Below are 19,121 nucleotides of genomic sequence, written 5' to 3'. Positions count from 1 at the left end.
GTACTACTTTGTTATGTGTTTGATTAAGCAATAAAGTAGCCCCTTATGATTTATTAATTAGCTATGCCACGAAAATGGCATAGAGAACTAGCTGTGGAAGGAAATTGGCAATGATCAACTAAAGACTGACGGAGACATTATATTTGTCTTTTTCATTTTTAATAATTTCGAGAATGATATTTCTGTTATTATAATAAATTCTTGTTCTCTTAAATATTTAATAAAAAATTTAATACATGAAGAAATTAATAAAAATATCTCCAGCTAGCCATATTTGTTATGGAAAAGTATTCATTCATTGGTTTATAACCTAGTAGTTGCACCTATGAATACATGATACTCTTTAATTTGCTACTCCCTCCGTATCATAACATAAGATGTTTGACTTTTTTGCTTGCGATGTTTGATCATTTATCTTATTCAAAAAATTATGAAAATATCATTTATTTTGCTTGTGACTTACTTTATTATCAAAAAAAACTTTAAGCACGACTTATCATTAATTATCAATCAATTTAATAACCATTATTTATAGTTACTTGGGTGGAGAAACTGAAGCTCAATAATTAGCTCAGTTTTACCAAAATACTTAAGCACCCAGTGTATTGTTTCAACATTTTAATTCGCAATACTCATTTTATTGTCGAAGCAAAAGTAGGACATTAAACCTCTCAAACACAATAATTGTTAAGGTTGATTCACAGCCAACAATTAAACCAGATTGAGTTATTCCTCAAAAGAAGTTGATCATATATATGTGCTAGCCCTGCTGAGATGGCAAGATGAACACTAATTCATGGCACGTTTCCTTAATTAATTTCCTTGCCAGCGGCCGGCCGGCATGCCTCACGCCCTCACGGACGTATAATTAAGTTGATATTTTTGTAACTAATGACACTATGTTTTTTAATTAATGTATCAGTCAGAGTAAAATTCATGACACGTTTTCTAAGCAACAATATACTAGATGTCATTTAGTCGCTTGTTTATTTTTACTTCGAATAATTATACCTTGTTGTCAAGTGCCTTTGTTTCATAAATCCACACCTTCTGTTTACTATACTATAATAAATAATGGTGCCATTATAATGTCATTTCAGTTATTCTCATTTTGTTTTAGGTTTTCAACTGCATGCATCTGGATTTGTTCCTTTTTTTTTCTCAGGTGAGGGGAAGTGCCTTCATTTTTCATCTGATTTTTTCCCATATGATTTAATAGTGGATCCTGAATGTTTTGTAGAACTAGATAGGATCCTACTATCTGGTTCATCATGATAAACATTTTTAGGCTGTATATATTCTTAGAAAACTGTGCTATTATTATTTTTAGTATATGGAAAAATCGCACATATATTGGGAACTTGTGGCCATTGAAATTTTCTGTTAGCTAATGTATATGTGCCTTTTCTTCCCAACTAGTCGCCATTATTACGGGACATATATAAAGAGCTATCAATATTGTTTGGATAATAAAATCATAATGACCGCGTGGCCTAATGGATAAGGCGCTCGCCTCCGGAGCGGGAGATTGTGGGTTCGAGTCCCATCGTGGTCGTTTTTCTAACCCTAACAGGTGATGGTATTTTATATAATATAAATATATAAAAATTTAAGTTAAAATTAAAATATGTATAGTATAAATCCAATCATCATAAAATAAAATAAATGATAATCACATAAGTTTTAGTCTATCAAAACCGATTTAATCTATTAAAATATGAAGTTAATAATACTTTTAAACTTCTACCACTATAAGATACCGTACCGTTGGAACTTAGCGACTGCTAAAGTAGCTCGTCGTAGGTTAGGCTGCTATATATTGGACTTAAACAATTTTTGTTTCATACAAGAATATGAGAATTTAACATCGTAACTTTTGTATACCTTATTCATTTATGGTTTTTTTGGGGGAGCAGAAGGGATACTGCCATCTGCCGTGCCCAGAGGGAAGAAAAAGAAGATTTTTCATTTCATAAAAACTGTCATGATTGGGGGGTGAATGGAAATGAAACATGAATCAAGTCCTTCCAACTGTCCATGAAGGATGGCTGCTGCATTCCCATCAGACACCGGTGTTACTCATCAAAACCGTTCGATGGGTGCTATCCAGCAGTCTCCTTTGGAAGCCTGATGCCCAGCCTATGACGGCCCAACTATTATTGGGCCCATGCCATTACAGCCTTGCCTGACCATTGGGCCCTCACCCTCGGCACGGCTCGATAGCATCATTTGGCCCATCAGTTATAGTTGGACCCACATGTGATCTATACCTATCAACTATAGTTGGCCCATTAGCACTTCAACAACATGGGATGGGATGAATAATGTAATGTCATCCAACTGTTATGGATTATTGAGTCTTATTGTCATGCTAATTATGTCATCGGACCGATCTAATTACTATTGGGCCATGCGCTGTGGACTAGCCCAGCATGGCACCAGAGATAATAAGGTACACCTGCGACAAAGATAGGTGTAGTGGTACGTTGTCTATCATTCAGTTCGTATTTGGCGTTGTCATTCCATTCCAAACAGCCCAGCTCTTCGGCTAGCACTGACAATGCTCTAGTTCATATACAACACTCACTGACAACAACACAGTAAATATTGGAGAAATGGTAAAGGTAAATCAACTGAACCTTGGCAAGTCAAAGGCATTTTTGTCGTGGGCATTCTGGGGCTGGAATGGTGGCGAGGGGCTTTGGTGCATTCCGTCGAGCACCTAGGCCGCTCCATGGTTCCTGACCCCAAAGAAGCATCAGGTACAGGAAGAGTACAAGACAGAGGTTAATCTGTTCATGGCAAAGGTATTCGACATGACAAATGACAGATATTCTGGGTACAGGAACCTATCAAGATTTCTAAGATCACCAACAGTACAGTGCTATTGTTGCTGCTGCAGCTCGCACACTGCATCCTGTCATCACCAATTGAACCAGATTATACCATCAGTACAAGTTGCAAGTGCAATTCAGTTATCATGTTGCATGTGCAGCACTAAATGTTCAAGGGAACCAAGAGGAACTGCTAAATTTCTCAGGAACCTGCAGCTGTCAAATTCCAGACCTCTCAAAGATCCTGCAGAAAATAACTTTTTTAAAGGATGGTTATTTTCATTACCTGACTTTGGACAAAGCCCAACAAAACATACAAAGTCTTACACATTTAAGAACAACAAAAACTAGGCAGGGAACCTGCTAGACAGACCTGCACATGATAATCAGTATATTGCACAACATGTTACGCAGTTTTTGTTCTCAGCCTTCTGTTGATTGCCAAGAAAACCAAAAACAAAAACAACAATGGGTAAGAACCACACGTAAGATGAAAACAGAGCATAGCTGGAACGCAATCCAAAGTTCGCAATCATATATTCTCCAGGCTCCAAGCTACAGCTTACAGATACCAACATATATGTCCAAGTGATAGCCTCTTCAGTTACCGAGTTCATGCTACTTAGCGGTTGCAGTAGATGCACACATGTTGTCACAAATTAGTCATGCATTGGAATCTGCCACAACGTATCGCCGTATCACCGAAATATTTTTTTTTGGCTGGGTCGCCTGAATTGCCGACGACCAAATTCATTAAGATTATGGGGGAGAGTTACAGAATAAAATTACATCAACAAGAGGGATGTCGAGGTGAACAGAAAAACCGGCCTAAAGTCCGGTTAGGGTACAGAATCGCGGCATGCGAACTACTCGCTATTTATTTTGAACACCTCTGCTGCTTTCCAAATGGCCACCTCTTCTTTGATCTTCTGGAACAACTGCACTGCCGTTGCTTGTTTTTGGTTGAAAATCCGATCATTTCTCTCCTTCCAAATCATCCAACAGCATAGCTGCACAAGGCAGTCAAAATTCTTCCTGTAGCTGGTTCGACAAACGGATCTCGCCTTGGTCCACCATTCCCCCAGCTCTCCACCGGCTTCATTTGGCAACAGAAAAACCAGCCCGGTCCATTGCCCCAAGAGCCTCCAAATTCTTGAGGTGTAGTCACAGGCAACGAACAAATGAGCACAATCCTCGACTGCCACTCCACATAGTGCACAGGCCGGCTGATGTGGCGAACCGCGCTTAATCAGATTGTCCGCTGTTAGGCAACGCTGTCGATCCGCTAGCCACATGAAGAATTTCACTTTGGATGGTACCCTTGACTTCCAGATTAGTTTGCCACATAGAGATTTTGTCTTGGCGATGAAGAACAGCCCATACGTTTCAGACACCGTAAAAATCCCTTTTGATGAGTTCTTCCACAATATCTCGTCTTCTTGGCCGGGTGTTAGCTGGACCTGTTGGACATCATCCCAAATCTGAAAGAATTCTTGTGTATCACCGAAATATAGAATCACTTATGAAATTGTATAGCAAGTGCCAATTACTACTACGGATTGGAAGTTGGAACAAACATGCCATTAAACTGTAACGGGAACTGGAACTGTTCAGAGTTAATACCACTCTATTAATTTTTTTCATTTGATGTTATTAACTTTTGGATCTATCATTTGTCTTATTTTAAAAAGGTTATATAATTATTAATTATTTTGTTATGACTTGATTTTTTACTAAAGAATCTTTAAGAATGACTTATAATTTTTCATATTTGTACGAAATTTTTAAATAAAACGAACGGTCAAATATAGATTGTCAAATAAAAAATCAGAAAGAGGACCACTTAAGGCTGAGAATGCACATTGTTTCTTTAAGAAATACATAGGCATCATCTTACACTAACAACCGCTTGCTGAATGTCATTGATGAATCCCGATGCCAGCGGCAACATAATGCAAAATGAAGCTCAGAGAGCGAGATTGTGAGATACAGCACTGGAAAAAAAAGGAAAAAATAATACTCCCTCCGTTTCGTAATGTAAGTCTTTCTAGCATTGCCTAGATTCATATAAATGCTAATAAATTTAGACATATGTATAAGCTATATACATTCATCAATGAATGAATTTAGGCAATGCTAGAAAGACTTACATTACGAAACGGAGATAGTATATAGATACATGCAACTGAAAACCTAAAAAAAATTAGGGAAGAGCACAGCGAGTGGTCTTTTCAGGTTAAAAAAATGCATACCATAAATAGATCAATCAAGAGAATTAGGCATGTATTCTGATGAATTGGCCGCAAATCGGAAGTACTTACAGGAAAATCTATTATATTCGTCCTTCTCCTCCTTAGTCAGCAGGTCCCTTGTAAAGGGCTGCTCTACTTCGAGAAGCTTCGAGCAGTTTAATACGTACGCGTACTGCATGGATGAAAGAGCCTCCGATCCCCTGATGGATGACAGCTCCGAGCAGAAACCTAGATGCAGGTATTTGAGCTGAAGATTTGTGCCGATTGGAATGGACTCCATGTTACTGCAGCTCTCCAAACGCAGGGCAATGAGAGAGGTGAGGTTCCTGTTCTGTAGGCAGGCTGGGAATGACTTGTCAAGATCACCGGAACGACCCATGTGGAGTCGCCGGAGTGATGGGGGCAAAACGATTGCTCGTTCGCACGCCAAGTTGTTGCACCACATGATTTTGAGGTCTTGTAGGTGATCAAATCCCCCGAAGCTCTCGGTAGGTATCGATACCAGACTTGGGCAATGTGTAATCCATATGGATTTGATGGATGGCACATATTCCGGAGACAACAGCTGATCAACATTTCTCAGTTTTTGACAGTGGGAAAGACGTATACTAGTAAGGCCTCTAAGGAATGCAATGCCAATATTGCTGCTACTGATACTGCTGCTTTCATGCTGCATCGTCCTGTCGCCACCGATTGAATGAGCAAAAGTTGAAAGTGTTTCAATACCTAAGTCTGTTAACTTTAGCTGTTTGAGGGAACGAAACGAGGGGATTGATAGACTTGTCAAGCCGTGACAACCGTCAAGCTCGAGACTCCTTAAAGTTGGTAGGCTTTCTGGTTTGAACCAACTAGGAGAAAAGCTGTCGCCCTCAAAGTTTGCGATTTTAAGGCGTTGGATCCTTGGAGGAGGGCACAAGCCTTCAACCACTCCATTCTCACTGGTCACCGCCCTGGATACAGGCCGCCATCTCCAGAGTAGAACTAGTTCCTGGAGGTGTTTCTTGTCAACAAGTCTAGCCGCAGCAGCCTCTTCCTTGCTTTCAACATTTTGAATATTTCTTATAGTTAGTTTTCCACTGAGCTGGTTCATGCCCTTCAGCTCACCAATTTTTCGCCCATTTCCTTTCCCAACTGTAAAATGTTCCAACTTCCGTAGATGAGATAGATTTCCAAGACCACATATGTCCGTTAATTTCGGAGAACAGCCTTTTGGCAATGCTAGATGAGGCAAGTTGATTAGCTTTGTAACATCATTACTAATTGCTTTCAGACTCGAACGAGTTGCATCAACCACTTGTAAGTTGTAAAGTTGCCAGAATTTCTCTGGTAATTCTTGTACACGGCTATGAGATATATCGAGATAACGGAGACTGTGCAAGTCACCTATGCTCTCAGGTAGCTTGACCAGCCTGCAACCCTTTAGGCTCAAAAATAGGATGTTGGAGAGCTTACTGAACCAGGTAATCTCAACCTTGAGTTTGGCTCCAAACCTAAGTGAATGCAATTTATTCAAATCCCGAACGCCTCTTATTTCGCGCTCCAGCGACTCGTCAGCTACCTCAACTGACATATGGCGAACGGTATGTAACATTCCGCCGTTGTTCTGAGAGCTCAAATCCTGCAGCAAGAGGCATTCGTCCGCAGAAACAGACTGCGCCATATCATGGATCAAATCATGCATTACATATCTATTTTGATCTGGCAACTTGGGATCGGTTTGAAAAAGGAATCTGCTCCTCAAATCATTCAAATACCTAATCCCCATATCTTCAGGACGCATCTTCTCTCCAGGTGCAAGTGCAACAAAACCCTCTGACACCCAAATGCCAATGATCACATCTGTTCAAAGCTATAATCTTTCAGAAACATGGAGCAAAATGCAAAGCATCTCTTAAGTTCTTGTGGGAGATATAAGTAGCTCAGTTGAAGGGCTGGTAATATCTCGCTCTCTTGATGTGGCAGCTCCCACAATTCACTTTTCTCAATAGTCTCCCAATGCCGCACAGTTAGCTCCATATTCAACAAGCGTCCAAGAGTTTTGGCAGCCAAAGGAGATCTGCATAATCTGGACGCAATGTTCTTACCAATACCTTGTAATTGAGGATATGACTCTGGGCATTCTTGCCCAAACGCACAGTGTACGAAGAAGTCCCAGAATATTTCTTCATCCAATCCTTCAAGTTTGATAGGTTTACAGTTGTTGGAGGTGACAAGATCAGAAACATTTTTGAATCTTGTAGTAACTAGGATCACACTGCCTTCAAGTCCATGCCTCAAGAGTGCATTAAGTTCTTCCCATTTGCGATTAGCAATGGGCCAAATATCATCCAGAACCAAAAGGAACTTTTGGCTCATTAGCTTCCTTCTCAATTCCTCCTAAATATCATTAAAATTGTGTTGTGATGAATCTTTCTTGGTGATGGACCTGAAGATCTCTTCAGTTATCCTTTTCTTGTCAAAGAGATCTGAAACACAGACCCATATCCTCTTATCAAAGTGAGCTTGCACCCTTTCATCATTGTAGATGTACTGAGCCAAGGTAGTCTTCCCCACCCCACCAATGCCAAAAATTGGCAAGACAGAAACGTTGCCGATGCATTTGGTGGCCTCAGAAAGTCCAGGCCCGGCCCTGCTGCTCTCTCCTTTCAGTCGCTTCAGTGCAGGTGCTGATTTGGCACCAGTGACCACTGTCACCCTCTTCCCTTTAGGCCGTGCTGCACCATATCTGGTAAGTGGTACACCTAGCTTCTCAATCACTAGATCCCGTTCATCGTCACGCCCAATCATCACACCCAGCTTCTCAATCACTAGATCCCGTTCTTCGTCACGGCCAAACACTTGAGATGCACCGATGACTGAACTTGTCTCTGGCATGTGTTGGACGTTCTCAAAATGAAGACGCAGTGGATTAACCTCTCTCTCTAAATCAGCCACAGCCCGGTCGAGCTTATCTTGGACCTCCATTATCCGTTTTTTGCTACCACAGATCAAACTTTTTGCAAGATTTAGAGAGGAAGAAAAGAGTTGACCTGCCCAGCTCCGACCAGCATCCTCTATCTTTTGCCGCAGCACCTGATCATCGAACTCGCGAAGAAGATCCTCGGCGTCATAGGTGGTGTCCTTGAGCTGCGAGAGAAACACCGAGCTCCTTGTTCTTGAACCTGCCCCACTCACCGCGATTGATGAGGAGGCGAGCCTTGGGCAAGGCGGCGCGGAGACGGGATAGCTCCTCGCTCAGCTGGATTGCTTCGTGGATGTTGGTCCCCGTTGAGCAGATCCATTGCACAGTGTCCATCACTGCTGCCCTCCTTGGCTCCTCCAGTCTCCAGATGTGCTGAGAGGAGCAAGGGATCTGAGAAGTACAAGGAAATTATGCCGTGGCAAGTGAACAATACAGCTAACAGCAGAATAGGTCAAGCCAAGTCCTTGTGTACATCTGTCGTATTTTTTAGAGCAAGTTGAATAGCATAGTCAACTACTGGTTCTAATTTATCTATAGTCAATTTAATAACAAATTCATACCATAGCTAGATATAAAACATCAATACATGGTCTCATATATCATACACATATTTTGTTTTGAAGCACACGTATAGCTGGCTACAAATTAGTAGACCACCTCTCTTCTCTCTCCTCTTGTCTCTTCAAAATATACTTATAGCTGGCTTATAGCCTGCTATTGTTGCTCTTATCACGCGAGACTGATTATCATATTCAATGGACATCATGTGGCAGGATGATCTTTACCAGAATCTTCATTTTCCAACCTCCAAAAGCCCGTATGGCCTAAGAGCAGGTACAATAGCAGAAGTCAGTTATAAGCATATTTTAAAGAGATAAGAGGGGAGAAAGAAGAGATGTGAGCTACTAATTTATAGGCAGCTGCACACGGGCTCTAAGACAACATGTGTGTATGACATGTGGGACCATGTATTGATGTTTTGTAGGTAACTATTGTATGAGTTGACTATTAGATTGACTATAGATGAACTAGAGCTAGTAGTTGGCTATACTATTGAACTTGCTCTAAGAGCAGGTACAATAGCAGGCTATAAGCCAGCTATAAGCATATTTTAAAGAGATAAGAGGGAAGAGAAGAGAGGTGGACTACTAATTTGTAGTAAGTTGTACACGGGCTCCAAAACAAAATATGTGTATGACATGCGAGACCATGCATTGTTGTTTTATAGATAACTATTGTATAAATTGACTATTAGATTAACTATAGATGAATTAAAGTTAGTAGTTGACTATACTATTGAACTTACTCTAACCAAACCCACTGTCCCCTCTGTCAGGAGGCGGAAGAACACATGTCACCGGATCTGGATCCAGATCCGGTGTAGTTGCTAGTGCAATTACAAGGCAGTTGCACTAGTACCATCAAATGAAAAATCAACGGTTCGGATTGATGGTCCTTTACTGTAGCACCAAACTTTACTGTAGCATAAAAATATCTTTTATATACATTGTGACTGTATATATGGACTATCGGTCGAAATATAGATCGGTCAAATTGCTTGTAGTCCTTATTGTGCAATTGTAGTTCCAACTGCACATGCTCTGTCATCCTCACCGTCTGTTCATCTCCTGCAGCAACACGAACATGGTATGACGAAGATGGAGAAGCTGGGTTGCGATCCCATTCCAACTGCCAGGTGACCTTGGCCGGTCGATGGAAGAATGGTGGCTGAGTGCGAGAGCCTGCTTCACACAGAAGTTCAGGAAAGCCTTCGAGGCTTCGACACTGGCACCCTGCTGGTGTGCTGGATGATTTGAAAGGGACACAACGCTCGTATCTTCGAGAACAAATCAAGTCGTCATGTCATCAGTTGTTTAATGAAATTAGATGTGAAATTATCACATGGGCGGATGCAGGTTTCTTCGGATATCGCGAGTAATCCGTTAATGTTGTTTCTAGCTAGAGTTTCTTCGGTCTAACCGGCCTCACCAACCTCTGCTAAGTCTTGTAAACTCACTCTGTACTTGTCTCAGTGAAATCGGTTAACCCGGTCGGGTTTCCCCGGCAAAAGATATTGTGCTTGTGTTGAATGTCCCATGCATCCCATTTGTTTTTTGTTTTTTTTCTCCGAACAGCTCACTCCATCCGTAATCTTTTTTTAAAAACATCACACCCAATCTTTGAACATCTAAATGAAACATTAAACATAGATAAAAAATTAATTACACAGTTATGGGAAAAATCGTGAGACGGATCTTTTGAGGCTAATTGGTCTATGATTAGACATATGTCCTACAGTAACCCACATATGCTAATGATGGATTAATTAGGCTTAAAAGATTCATCTCGCGGTTTCCATGCAAGCTATAAAATTTATTTCTTTTCATTCGTGCCCAAAAACTTCTTTCGACATCCAGTCAAACACACCCAAAAAAAAATTCTCCAACTAAACACCCCCTAATGAGTGTTGTGGAATACTTGTACTAGGGGTATCCGTAGACTACATGTATACATACAGTTGTAGGGGTATCGAATAGGAAGGAGATTATATCTGTATGGTATCAACCGGAGTTTAGTTACGGCTGGATTGCATGCCTCCTATACCGGATCTGAGTTGTAACCGAATTAGGATAGATCTTAGTCTCATCAGATTAGGACTCTATCTGTAAGCCATATCCCCCACTATATAAGGGGGATAGGGGCACCCCTCATGAGGAGGACCAGACAGACGGCATATTCAGATCGGCTACCTTCTAGTTGATCTGCCCACAAGCCAATACAATCGCCAAGCAGAAGTAGTGTATTATCTCACTAGTCGAGAATCTGAACCTGGATAACCATGTGTCTTCGTCCTAACCATCAATCTTTATGGCTCGCTAGCCACCCCATATATATTGCCGACATCCAAATCGTCGACAAGTGTATTTTGCACTATTTATGTTCAACGTTTAATCATCCGTTTTATTTTTAAAAAATTATGATTAGTGTTTTTATTGTTATTATATGATAAAACATGAATAGTACTTCACGTATGACTATATTTTTAATATTTTTATAAATATTTTAAATAAGACAAACAGGTAAATGTTAGACATGAAAATCCACGAGTTTTTCGTATCCAAAGGGCAGAAAAGATCAACCAAGCTTTTTCCAAAGCTAATCAGATCCAGACATCCAGTGCACTATGCTGCCCCACTATTACCATTCTATCCAGTAGTCAGTTGCGTACGTCGTGGATCATTCATTTCAGATTTGGCGTCGGTATTTGCAAAGGTTACATCCCGGCGCATAGGACAGCAGGCAGGACAATGCAAGGTAGAGTTCATATCCAGACGGTACATAGAAAGAAGCAGAATTTAAATAAACTCACCTCGGGAATCCTGGGAAAGGCATTTCGTCGAGCACGTCGTGAGCATGCGCTGCGCTGCGCTGGTTGTCGACGGGGAGGGGAATACCCATGAAGACGACATCAGGACAGGACACGCGCAAGCACATGCTCCAAACGTAATGGCGGAAGAAAGCGACAGGCCGGCGTGCCCGTGCGCCGGCCGCCGCCTGGGCCGGGGGGTCGGGGCGCGGCTGCTCTGGCCAAAGGAGAAAACCAGAGACTCACGTCTTTACAGCACACAGAATCTGTACAAACAGCCTGCCATCCATTCCATGGTGCGGGTTTGAAAATAAAGATGGCATTTACTACTAGTTTTTATAGCTTTTTATAGGTACATGGAAAATGAGTTAAAAATAAAATATTTTGAGGCAGAACAACTATGAAAGGGATTTGTAAAACCATAAGAGCAGGTAATCTAAGCTTGTTTTAAAAACTATCACATCCAATTTATATCTATATAGAGCAGAGATTAAAGGAGGAAAAAAAAACAATTACAGATTCGAGTCAACTATAGCACAGACTACAGAGGTGAATCACTATTCTATAAGTTGACTCTGATTTTATTTTTGATGATGGAGAAAATTTAAGTTTTAACCTTAAATTTAGAGTTGACTTTTGCATTTAAGTTTACTTTTGAGCCTTGGCTACGCCCCCCCCACCCCACATCTTTTTATCTTTAGATTCCCTTGTTTTTCACACGCACATTTTTCAAACGGTTGAACGGTGTATTTTTGCAAAAAAATCTTAGAAAAGTTATTTTAAAAAATCATATTGACCTATTTTATGTTTTTATAATTAATTATTAATTAATTATATGTTAATCTATTGCTATGTTTTCCGTGCCAGATAACTAATATCCTTCGCTCCATAAACAAACACGGCCTATGAATACATATATAAAATTTGTATTGATAATTTTTTTTAATCTGCCGCTACCTCTTCTATTAATCCAACTAGGGCCGCGTTCGTTTGCCCACAGTAGATTAACTTATCTCCTCGTTTTCCGCACACACGCTTACCGAACTGTTAAACGGTGTATCTTTGGAAAAAAATTTATAAAAAAGTTGTTTAAAAATCATATTAATATATTATATATTTTTTGATAATTAATAATTAATTAATCATGTACTCGTTTTTTCGTACTCCCCTCAAACCGAAGGCGACCTAGGAGGATTGGAAACATGACCTTTGGTCCTTCCAGACTCACAGCAGTCGACAACGGCCGCTTTTTTTTTCCCTCTCTTCTCGACCTATTTTGTCTCGTTTTTTATATACATGTTTTTAAACTACTGCATGATATATTTTAAAAAAATAAAAAAGTTATTTTAAAATATCATATCAATTTATTTTTAAAATTTTTCATATCTAATACTTAATTAACCATCTAATACATCGTTACATTTATCGGGCATCCAAAGAAACAATACGGCCAACATCTGCGTTCATCCCTTTCCATCAGACGTGCCTTTTCATTGAGACTGTTGCTATCCTAGTCCCATTTGTTACACTGCAATAAAGAAAGTAGTCATATTTCTACTGGTCAAAAATATTTATTATTAGAAAATTTTGTTAAACTTCTATAATTCCGGCATCCATTTTTATGTTAGAATAAATGTATATAATATAATAAGTTTATAATATTATTCTTTTCACGAACTAAGCAAGCATAAATATATAAGGGGTCTTTCCTTATTTAGAAAGATTAAGAATAGAACGATAAAAAGAAATAATAAGTATGCCTCTTATTAAATGAGTGATAGTTGAAATGGAAGGATAATGGAAGAATACGATGGGAAGAAATTTAAATGTGAGAAGTGATAGATATGATAAGTAATATCATAGAGACAAGATAAAATCTTCTGGTCCCAGAGGGAGTAGTCCACAAGTAGACCCATCTCGTTGTACACATGCAGAGGCTGCAAGGAGAGCAGAAAACTAACACGGACTAAGATAATGCTGGGACATGTGTACATAATCAACAAACAAATATAAAAAGAAACATTCCTTGTTGATACGAACTACTAATACAAAAGTCCCATTCCACATGAAAAACATATCGTCGTCGTCGCTGGAGCAACCTTTCATGGCTAATATTGAAGTGCAAACTAATTCTTCATCGACCAAGTTTCAGTTACCTACCACAACAATATTACTCCGTACTACCAGACACTAATTGGTATAGAAGTATAGAACACAAAATAGCAGTGATTCTGTTGTTCCTATATACACGGTACTTCTGGTGCTTCACCAGAGTCTTCTAGCGATTCTGCTCCAGTACTACAGTAGTAGTGTTGGCTGTACGTGCTATCAACTGCACGTAGACGTAGTCTTTGCATCTCCTTCAGAGTTGATGGAAACAGTTATATTGGTACCTTTAGCACAGATCTTTGGTACAGCCTCTTCAGAGTTGTTGAGTTCTCCACTTCTGATTTTGTCAAATGCTTGCAGCAGCGATGAGCCAAGAATTGCTCGAAGCTTGGACTGATCCATTGTATTTAAATCTCCCACATTTAAATCGAGTGAAATATTTTCAGTATGTGTGGCACTATCAAAAGATTGATCTTGTTTATTGATCGCTTCAGTAGCATTTGAGACCTTTAGCTTGTTTATGTTTCCTTCGCATGGCTTGTCTGTATGTATCTTGGTAACAACAGAAGGATAGAATGCACAGGTATCATCCTCCTTTGCTGCATCATCTGCGGAAGCAGGTTTGTTTAAGTCAAGACTGAACTTGGTTTCATCATGTTCAGCGTGGCTATGCTTTTTATCCTCCAAACCATTCACTTGAAGCTCTTCTCCAGAACTGCCAGCATCAGCATTGTTATCTTCTCCAAAGGAAGGGCGGACAAGCTTTCTTCTCTTCACTTTCCCACTGATCTCCTTTCCAAGATTTGCACTTGAGCTCCTTGTTTCGCTCCGTCTCTTAAAGTTCATGAATGGAAGCACTGTGCTTTCTTCTTCAGTTAAGCTCGGCCCTTTCAACTCAGAAAGAGGACAGGGTATGTCCATTACTTCCTCACTGATCGACTGTTCACAAACATCATTATTGATAATTTTGTCCTGGTTACACCACTGTTCTGCTCTCTGAGACAGTGAGTGAACCAGCTGATTGAGTGAAGGACCAGGAATTTCTTGGGGCAGTGGTGGTGGGATCCGTGATAAGCGAGAAAACACACTGCTTTGTGCATGCTGACAAGCAGCTATTGTGTCCTTTTCAGATCTTACATCATGATTTATGTTTAGATGATCTGGCATGTAGGCCCCAATACTATTTCCAAGACCTGGAGACACTCTATCAGTGAGATTAAAACTATGTTTCTGATGAGTATTTTGTGAGTCTTCTTCAGTAAAACTTTCTTTCCGCTGATCAAATGTTGATTCAGGAACTACAGGGTATACCGGAATATCTTGTTGGTTTAATACTGGAGGTGTTAAGGCTTTTGCTTTGCTGAAGTGATGATGTTCAGGTTCATGAATATCTTCATATGGACCAAACTGGCATTGTTTGCAATGGACATCACAATCATAATAATCTCTCCAGTCGGTAGCATTGCCTTGTGCATTTGGTGGAGGAAATTGAGGATATGAAGGACCATGCTTTGTAACAGTTGAACCAACATAGTTTATGTCTCCTCGAATTCTGTCCGGAGTTTTATATCCAGTAGGCGGCAAGCAACTGCATGCATAGCCAAGAGATGGCCGATATGAGTGATTTGCAGAAATCATAAGTTCCTCAGTTGGGTCCCGGGCTACACATCCAGAAGGCAAGCAATTGTCTGGATACATGCGAGGTAAAGGATATAACTGACTTGAAGTGAACTGATCCTGGTGGTATTTAGTTGTTTGAGAGTAAGGTGGGCCTACTTGAATAGCAGTGGCATCAACTGCAGAAGCATCTGGGTAAAACATGTTGTTGTTATAAGGTAATTCTTCTTGATCCTGAAGCCTGCTGTGGACAGGTTCAATTTGAAGTCCATAAGGGTTAGTTCTCAAGGGCATTAACACATTAAGCTGTGGTCCAGCTTGATGCATGCTTGTAGACGCAAGGTAGCTTGCTTCAACCGGTGAAAATCTGGGAGTACTTGCAGCCATCAAAAACCCTGCCCGATCAGCAGAAGAATGAGGAATATTTGGACTCAACCTCATTTTTTCTTGTGTCTCTTCCCTAAAGTGCTCCTTTTCCAAAATAGCACTTTTTGAACGGTTGTAAATAGGATGCTCAACCCTCTTCCTATCAAATAACTGATATAACTGGATAACCTGCAAGTAAAAAATAAGATTACATAAGTATGGCCATCATCAGCAGGTTCATGAAGTTCACCCATCAAGTTTTGTAGTATAGCAAACCTGCTGGTGGGAAAGGTCAAAGTAGAACTTGTATGGTATGTAGTAGTTCCCTTGTATGGCACGTGAAAACTCATCTTCTGTGAGTGGTCTGCACTTCCAAACAATTTTGAAGCAAACCTAGGGAAAATGGAAGCTCAAAACTGAATGAATAATTTTAACCATAGCAATTATAACTAGCAAGTGCCTTCAAATACCAAAAAAAAAAAGAATTGGAAGTCTCGAAGGAACAACTCTTATATAAAGTTCGCCATTCTATTGTTTACCATATCATTTTGTAAGCATCAGCCTACACTTACAATTACTATGTTATAATATATGCTTTAACGATTATCTAGTAGTAAATGCAGTTTATCAACAAAAAAATGTCCACACTTAAAAATGTATACACAGAAAGAAAAAAATGTGAAACAACCCTCTAGTAAATTATGAAGGATTTTAAACTTGACGTCTTGATCCGTTTGGCAGTATGGCACCCACAAAAAGCACATTCTAGAGAGATTTAATCCCTTTCTTTGCATGCAGAAGCCTATAATTCCAAATTACACCTCACATGGAGCACTAAAAGGCTAAAACCAAAAGGTTGATTTTAGCAAAAAAAACAAATATATACTAGGCACTGTGTTACGGAGAGATCAAAATTGAGAAGGCAATAATGTTCAAAATATTTAAACAATCACTTGTCAGGCTTTCTAAGCAGAAGTGTGGCCGGTTAACAACAGACCATCACATGATTAAGTGATAACGAGGCACATATAAGCTGTAGTTTACCTGTGCAGGATATGAGCATCTAATTGACGAAAACGCGGATCTGTCAATGTTGAGTCCACCATCAGAGGCAGCTTCAAAGACCCCATAGAGTTTGCGTTCAGCATGATCAAATAGAAATAGAGGCATTCCTTCTCTGATATTCTCCACAAAACGTTGGTACTCTATTGGAAGCCCAAAGATGTTGGTACGGAAGCAAAGCTCCCTTGTGGCGGTGTTGGAAATGAAGATGGCACCTGCCATTGCAGCATCGTCTCTGAAGGAGCGTTTGACTAGCTCCTGCCTCATTCAGACCTTGAACATGCACAGGCGAAATGATAGAAAAACTAAGTAAATTGTGATTGGTTAGTGGTTAAATAGATAGAATCATGAATGCTGATGCATGGCAAAACATGCACATTAGACTACAGAGTTATTAAGTTGTTTTTTTTTTTCACACGCACACAAAGGCTGTGAACAAGTTAAGAAAATGAAGGTAGGGTTCAGATAAAGAACTCCCCAAAAAAAGAAAAAGTGGGGAAGGAATAAAAAAAACTGGATAAAGAGCGAAAAAACGTGGAACAAAAGAGTCAAATAGGATGACCAAACCGTGACTGTTGTACGGAAAATCGCATGCATCACATGAATGAACCAAAATAACGCCGAAAGATGGAATTTATTTTGTCGAATTCTCTGAAGCAGTACAGATAAGAGAAAACCCTCCTTTTCTTGGAGACTAATGGAGAAGTTGCGATCAAGTTCGTTAGCGCTCAATTCTTGTAAGGAAGCAACTAGAGATGATTGAATTGCGTGATAAACCAATCTAAAAGCAAAAGGTAATCAACCCTAACATCGGTAGAAAGAACATCTCACGATACAATCAATCTAGCAAGAACATACCGAACACCGTATTCGCGAAAGGAAAGAAAAACAAGAACAGATTTTCCAACAAATGCGATGCGATGAACAGAAGGAGAAAAGAAAGCGAAGTAGCGAAAAATACCAGACCGGAGACGACCGGGGGGAGGATTCGATGGCGGCGGCGCGACGAGAAACCAACAAAAAGAAAAGATCCTATCTTTTTCCCTTGGCGATTGATCTCCTCCTCCCTGGGAAAGCGAAAGGGCGGATGGATAGTGATGGTTGCAGGATCTTGGATGCGTGGCGTGGGGACGCCGAGATATGAAGCGCACGCGTGGGGGAGACGAGAGAGCAAGCTGCTCCTGCTCCGTCTTCGATTCGATTTTATTTTCGGAATTCGTATTGTTAAAGGATTTGGATATTCTTGTATAGGTTGTATACTTACGATGTTTTTGGATTTTCTTAATTATCTAATTTTTATTATATAGATATATATAGCTAGTTATGGTTATAAAAGGTCTTAATTAACTACCTAAAAAGGTTAAAATTTTATTTTGCAGATATCATATAAACGAATTTTATATAAAACTGTTTTCAGTTTTCACGAGCTTGGGAAGTGTGGTGATAAAAATCCAAAATCTTGTAAAGAAAATGAACAGCCATAATCCTGTTACCGGTATTTGCTCCTAAATTTGTGGATATACATATACTCATATATCCACACCGTTGCTGAAAGTGAAAAATCCGCTACCCATATAAAAACATGTTTAATGCTGTCTTCATTTCAAAATATAAATATTTTTAGGTTGGCAGTTTGTTTTAAGGCTGGGAAAAAAATTATGGTACCCTTTGATAAATAGAGCAATAGATGTGAATGAGAGGACAGTGAGAGTAAAATGAAAAGAAGTTTCTTAGGCTTCTTCTTTTAGAAGATGGTGTAATTTTTACGCCTGATAAACTCAATACAAAATTTTAGGGAGCAAAGTATTATCATCGTCTTGCAAATGCCATTTAATACATAGAGCAATGATGTGAATGGAAGGCTGGAGAGGTAGAGCGAAAAAAATTTGGTACAGTAAATAGTATAAAAAACTTACTTTTTAGTAAAAGAAAATACCACAAACACCAACATTTTAGAGCAGACAGAGTAATTCATTTTCTACTTGCTAGAATTAGAAGGGAAAAAAAGGCTAGAATTGTGGTAAGCAGCAAAAATAACCTACCTATCCGTCCACTTGCATCTCTCTAGCGCTTGGAATCAGTTTTGAGTCTTCGTAAATATTTTGTTATTCAAGTTTATGAGTATTCTTTTTACTTCTCCCAAACTCATGCATCATTTTTTTTCATTTCCGAACGAGTGAATAATGTATATATGTGTACTTCACTTTTACCTCCGCGGGTACAGATTATGCATGTTTTTGTGTCGTTGGAATCAAGCAGACGAAACCAACGATTTCTACGCCACGGTTATTGCGTAACTGTGATTATTACGACGAGAACCCATCCAAAACCACGATGATCATGCTTCGTGAGGAAGTGATTTCGAAGCGTGGAGGTGGAGCGGTAACCGCACAAAACGCACCACATCGGCAGCGTGCTTTGTGATTCTTTGGCACTCTCTCTACTTTCTATCCACAACCATTCTACTTTTACCTTTCCTTTTTATCATGGGCTGGCCTCCATTTATCCAAAATTCGATAATAACAAGACTAAAAACAGCAGAGATTACCAAC

At 39.7% G+C, this 19,121-nt stretch overlaps 2 protein-coding genes, 1 non-coding gene and 1 pseudogene across 3 annotated transcripts; 1 reads left to right on the top strand and 3 right to left on the bottom strand.

The window, feature by feature from the left end:
* The first annotated feature begins 1,482 nt into the window (after positions 1-1,482).
* Positions 1,483-1,555, top strand: TRNAR-CCG. The gene has a single exon. It is a non-coding gene; the product is annotated as a tRNA-Arg (tRNA).
* A 1,865-nt stretch (positions 1,556-3,420) lies between these two features.
* LOC102711647 (putative disease resistance protein RGA3) lies at positions 3,421-7,458 on the bottom strand. Its single transcript, XM_040527912.1, has 2 exons — positions 5,156-7,458; positions 3,421-4,294 (listed from the first exon to the last, which is right to left on the bottom strand). Exons 1-2 carry the CDS (start codon positions 6,864-6,866, stop codon positions 4,221-4,223), a joined length of 1,785 nt encoding a protein of 594 aa, XP_040383846.1. The 5' UTR covers positions 6,867-7,458; the 3' UTR covers positions 3,421-4,220.
* On the bottom strand, positions 7,449-8,441 carry LOC121055397 (annotated as a pseudogene).
* Positions 8,442-13,306: 4,865 nt separating this feature from the next.
* On the bottom strand, positions 13,307-17,647 carry LOC102711377. The gene is made up of 4 exons (XM_015841068.2): positions 17,531-17,647; positions 16,552-16,842; positions 15,784-15,900; positions 13,307-15,696 (listed from the first exon to the last, which is right to left on the bottom strand). Exons 2-4 carry the CDS (start codon positions 16,834-16,836, stop codon positions 13,744-13,746), a joined length of 2,355 nt encoding a protein of 784 aa, XP_015696554.1. The 5' UTR covers positions 16,837-16,842; positions 17,531-17,647; the 3' UTR covers positions 13,307-13,743.
* Between the last annotated feature and the right edge of the window lie 1,474 nt (positions 17,648-19,121).

This window comes from Oryza brachyantha, chromosome 9, assembly GCF_000231095.2.
Source record: "Oryza brachyantha chromosome 9, ObraRS2, whole genome shotgun sequence".
NCBI lineage: Eukaryota > Viridiplantae > Streptophyta > Magnoliopsida > Poales > Poaceae > Oryza > Oryza brachyantha.
Note: the sequence above shows the minus strand (reverse complement) of the source record. Positions and strands in the feature narration are given on the sequence as shown.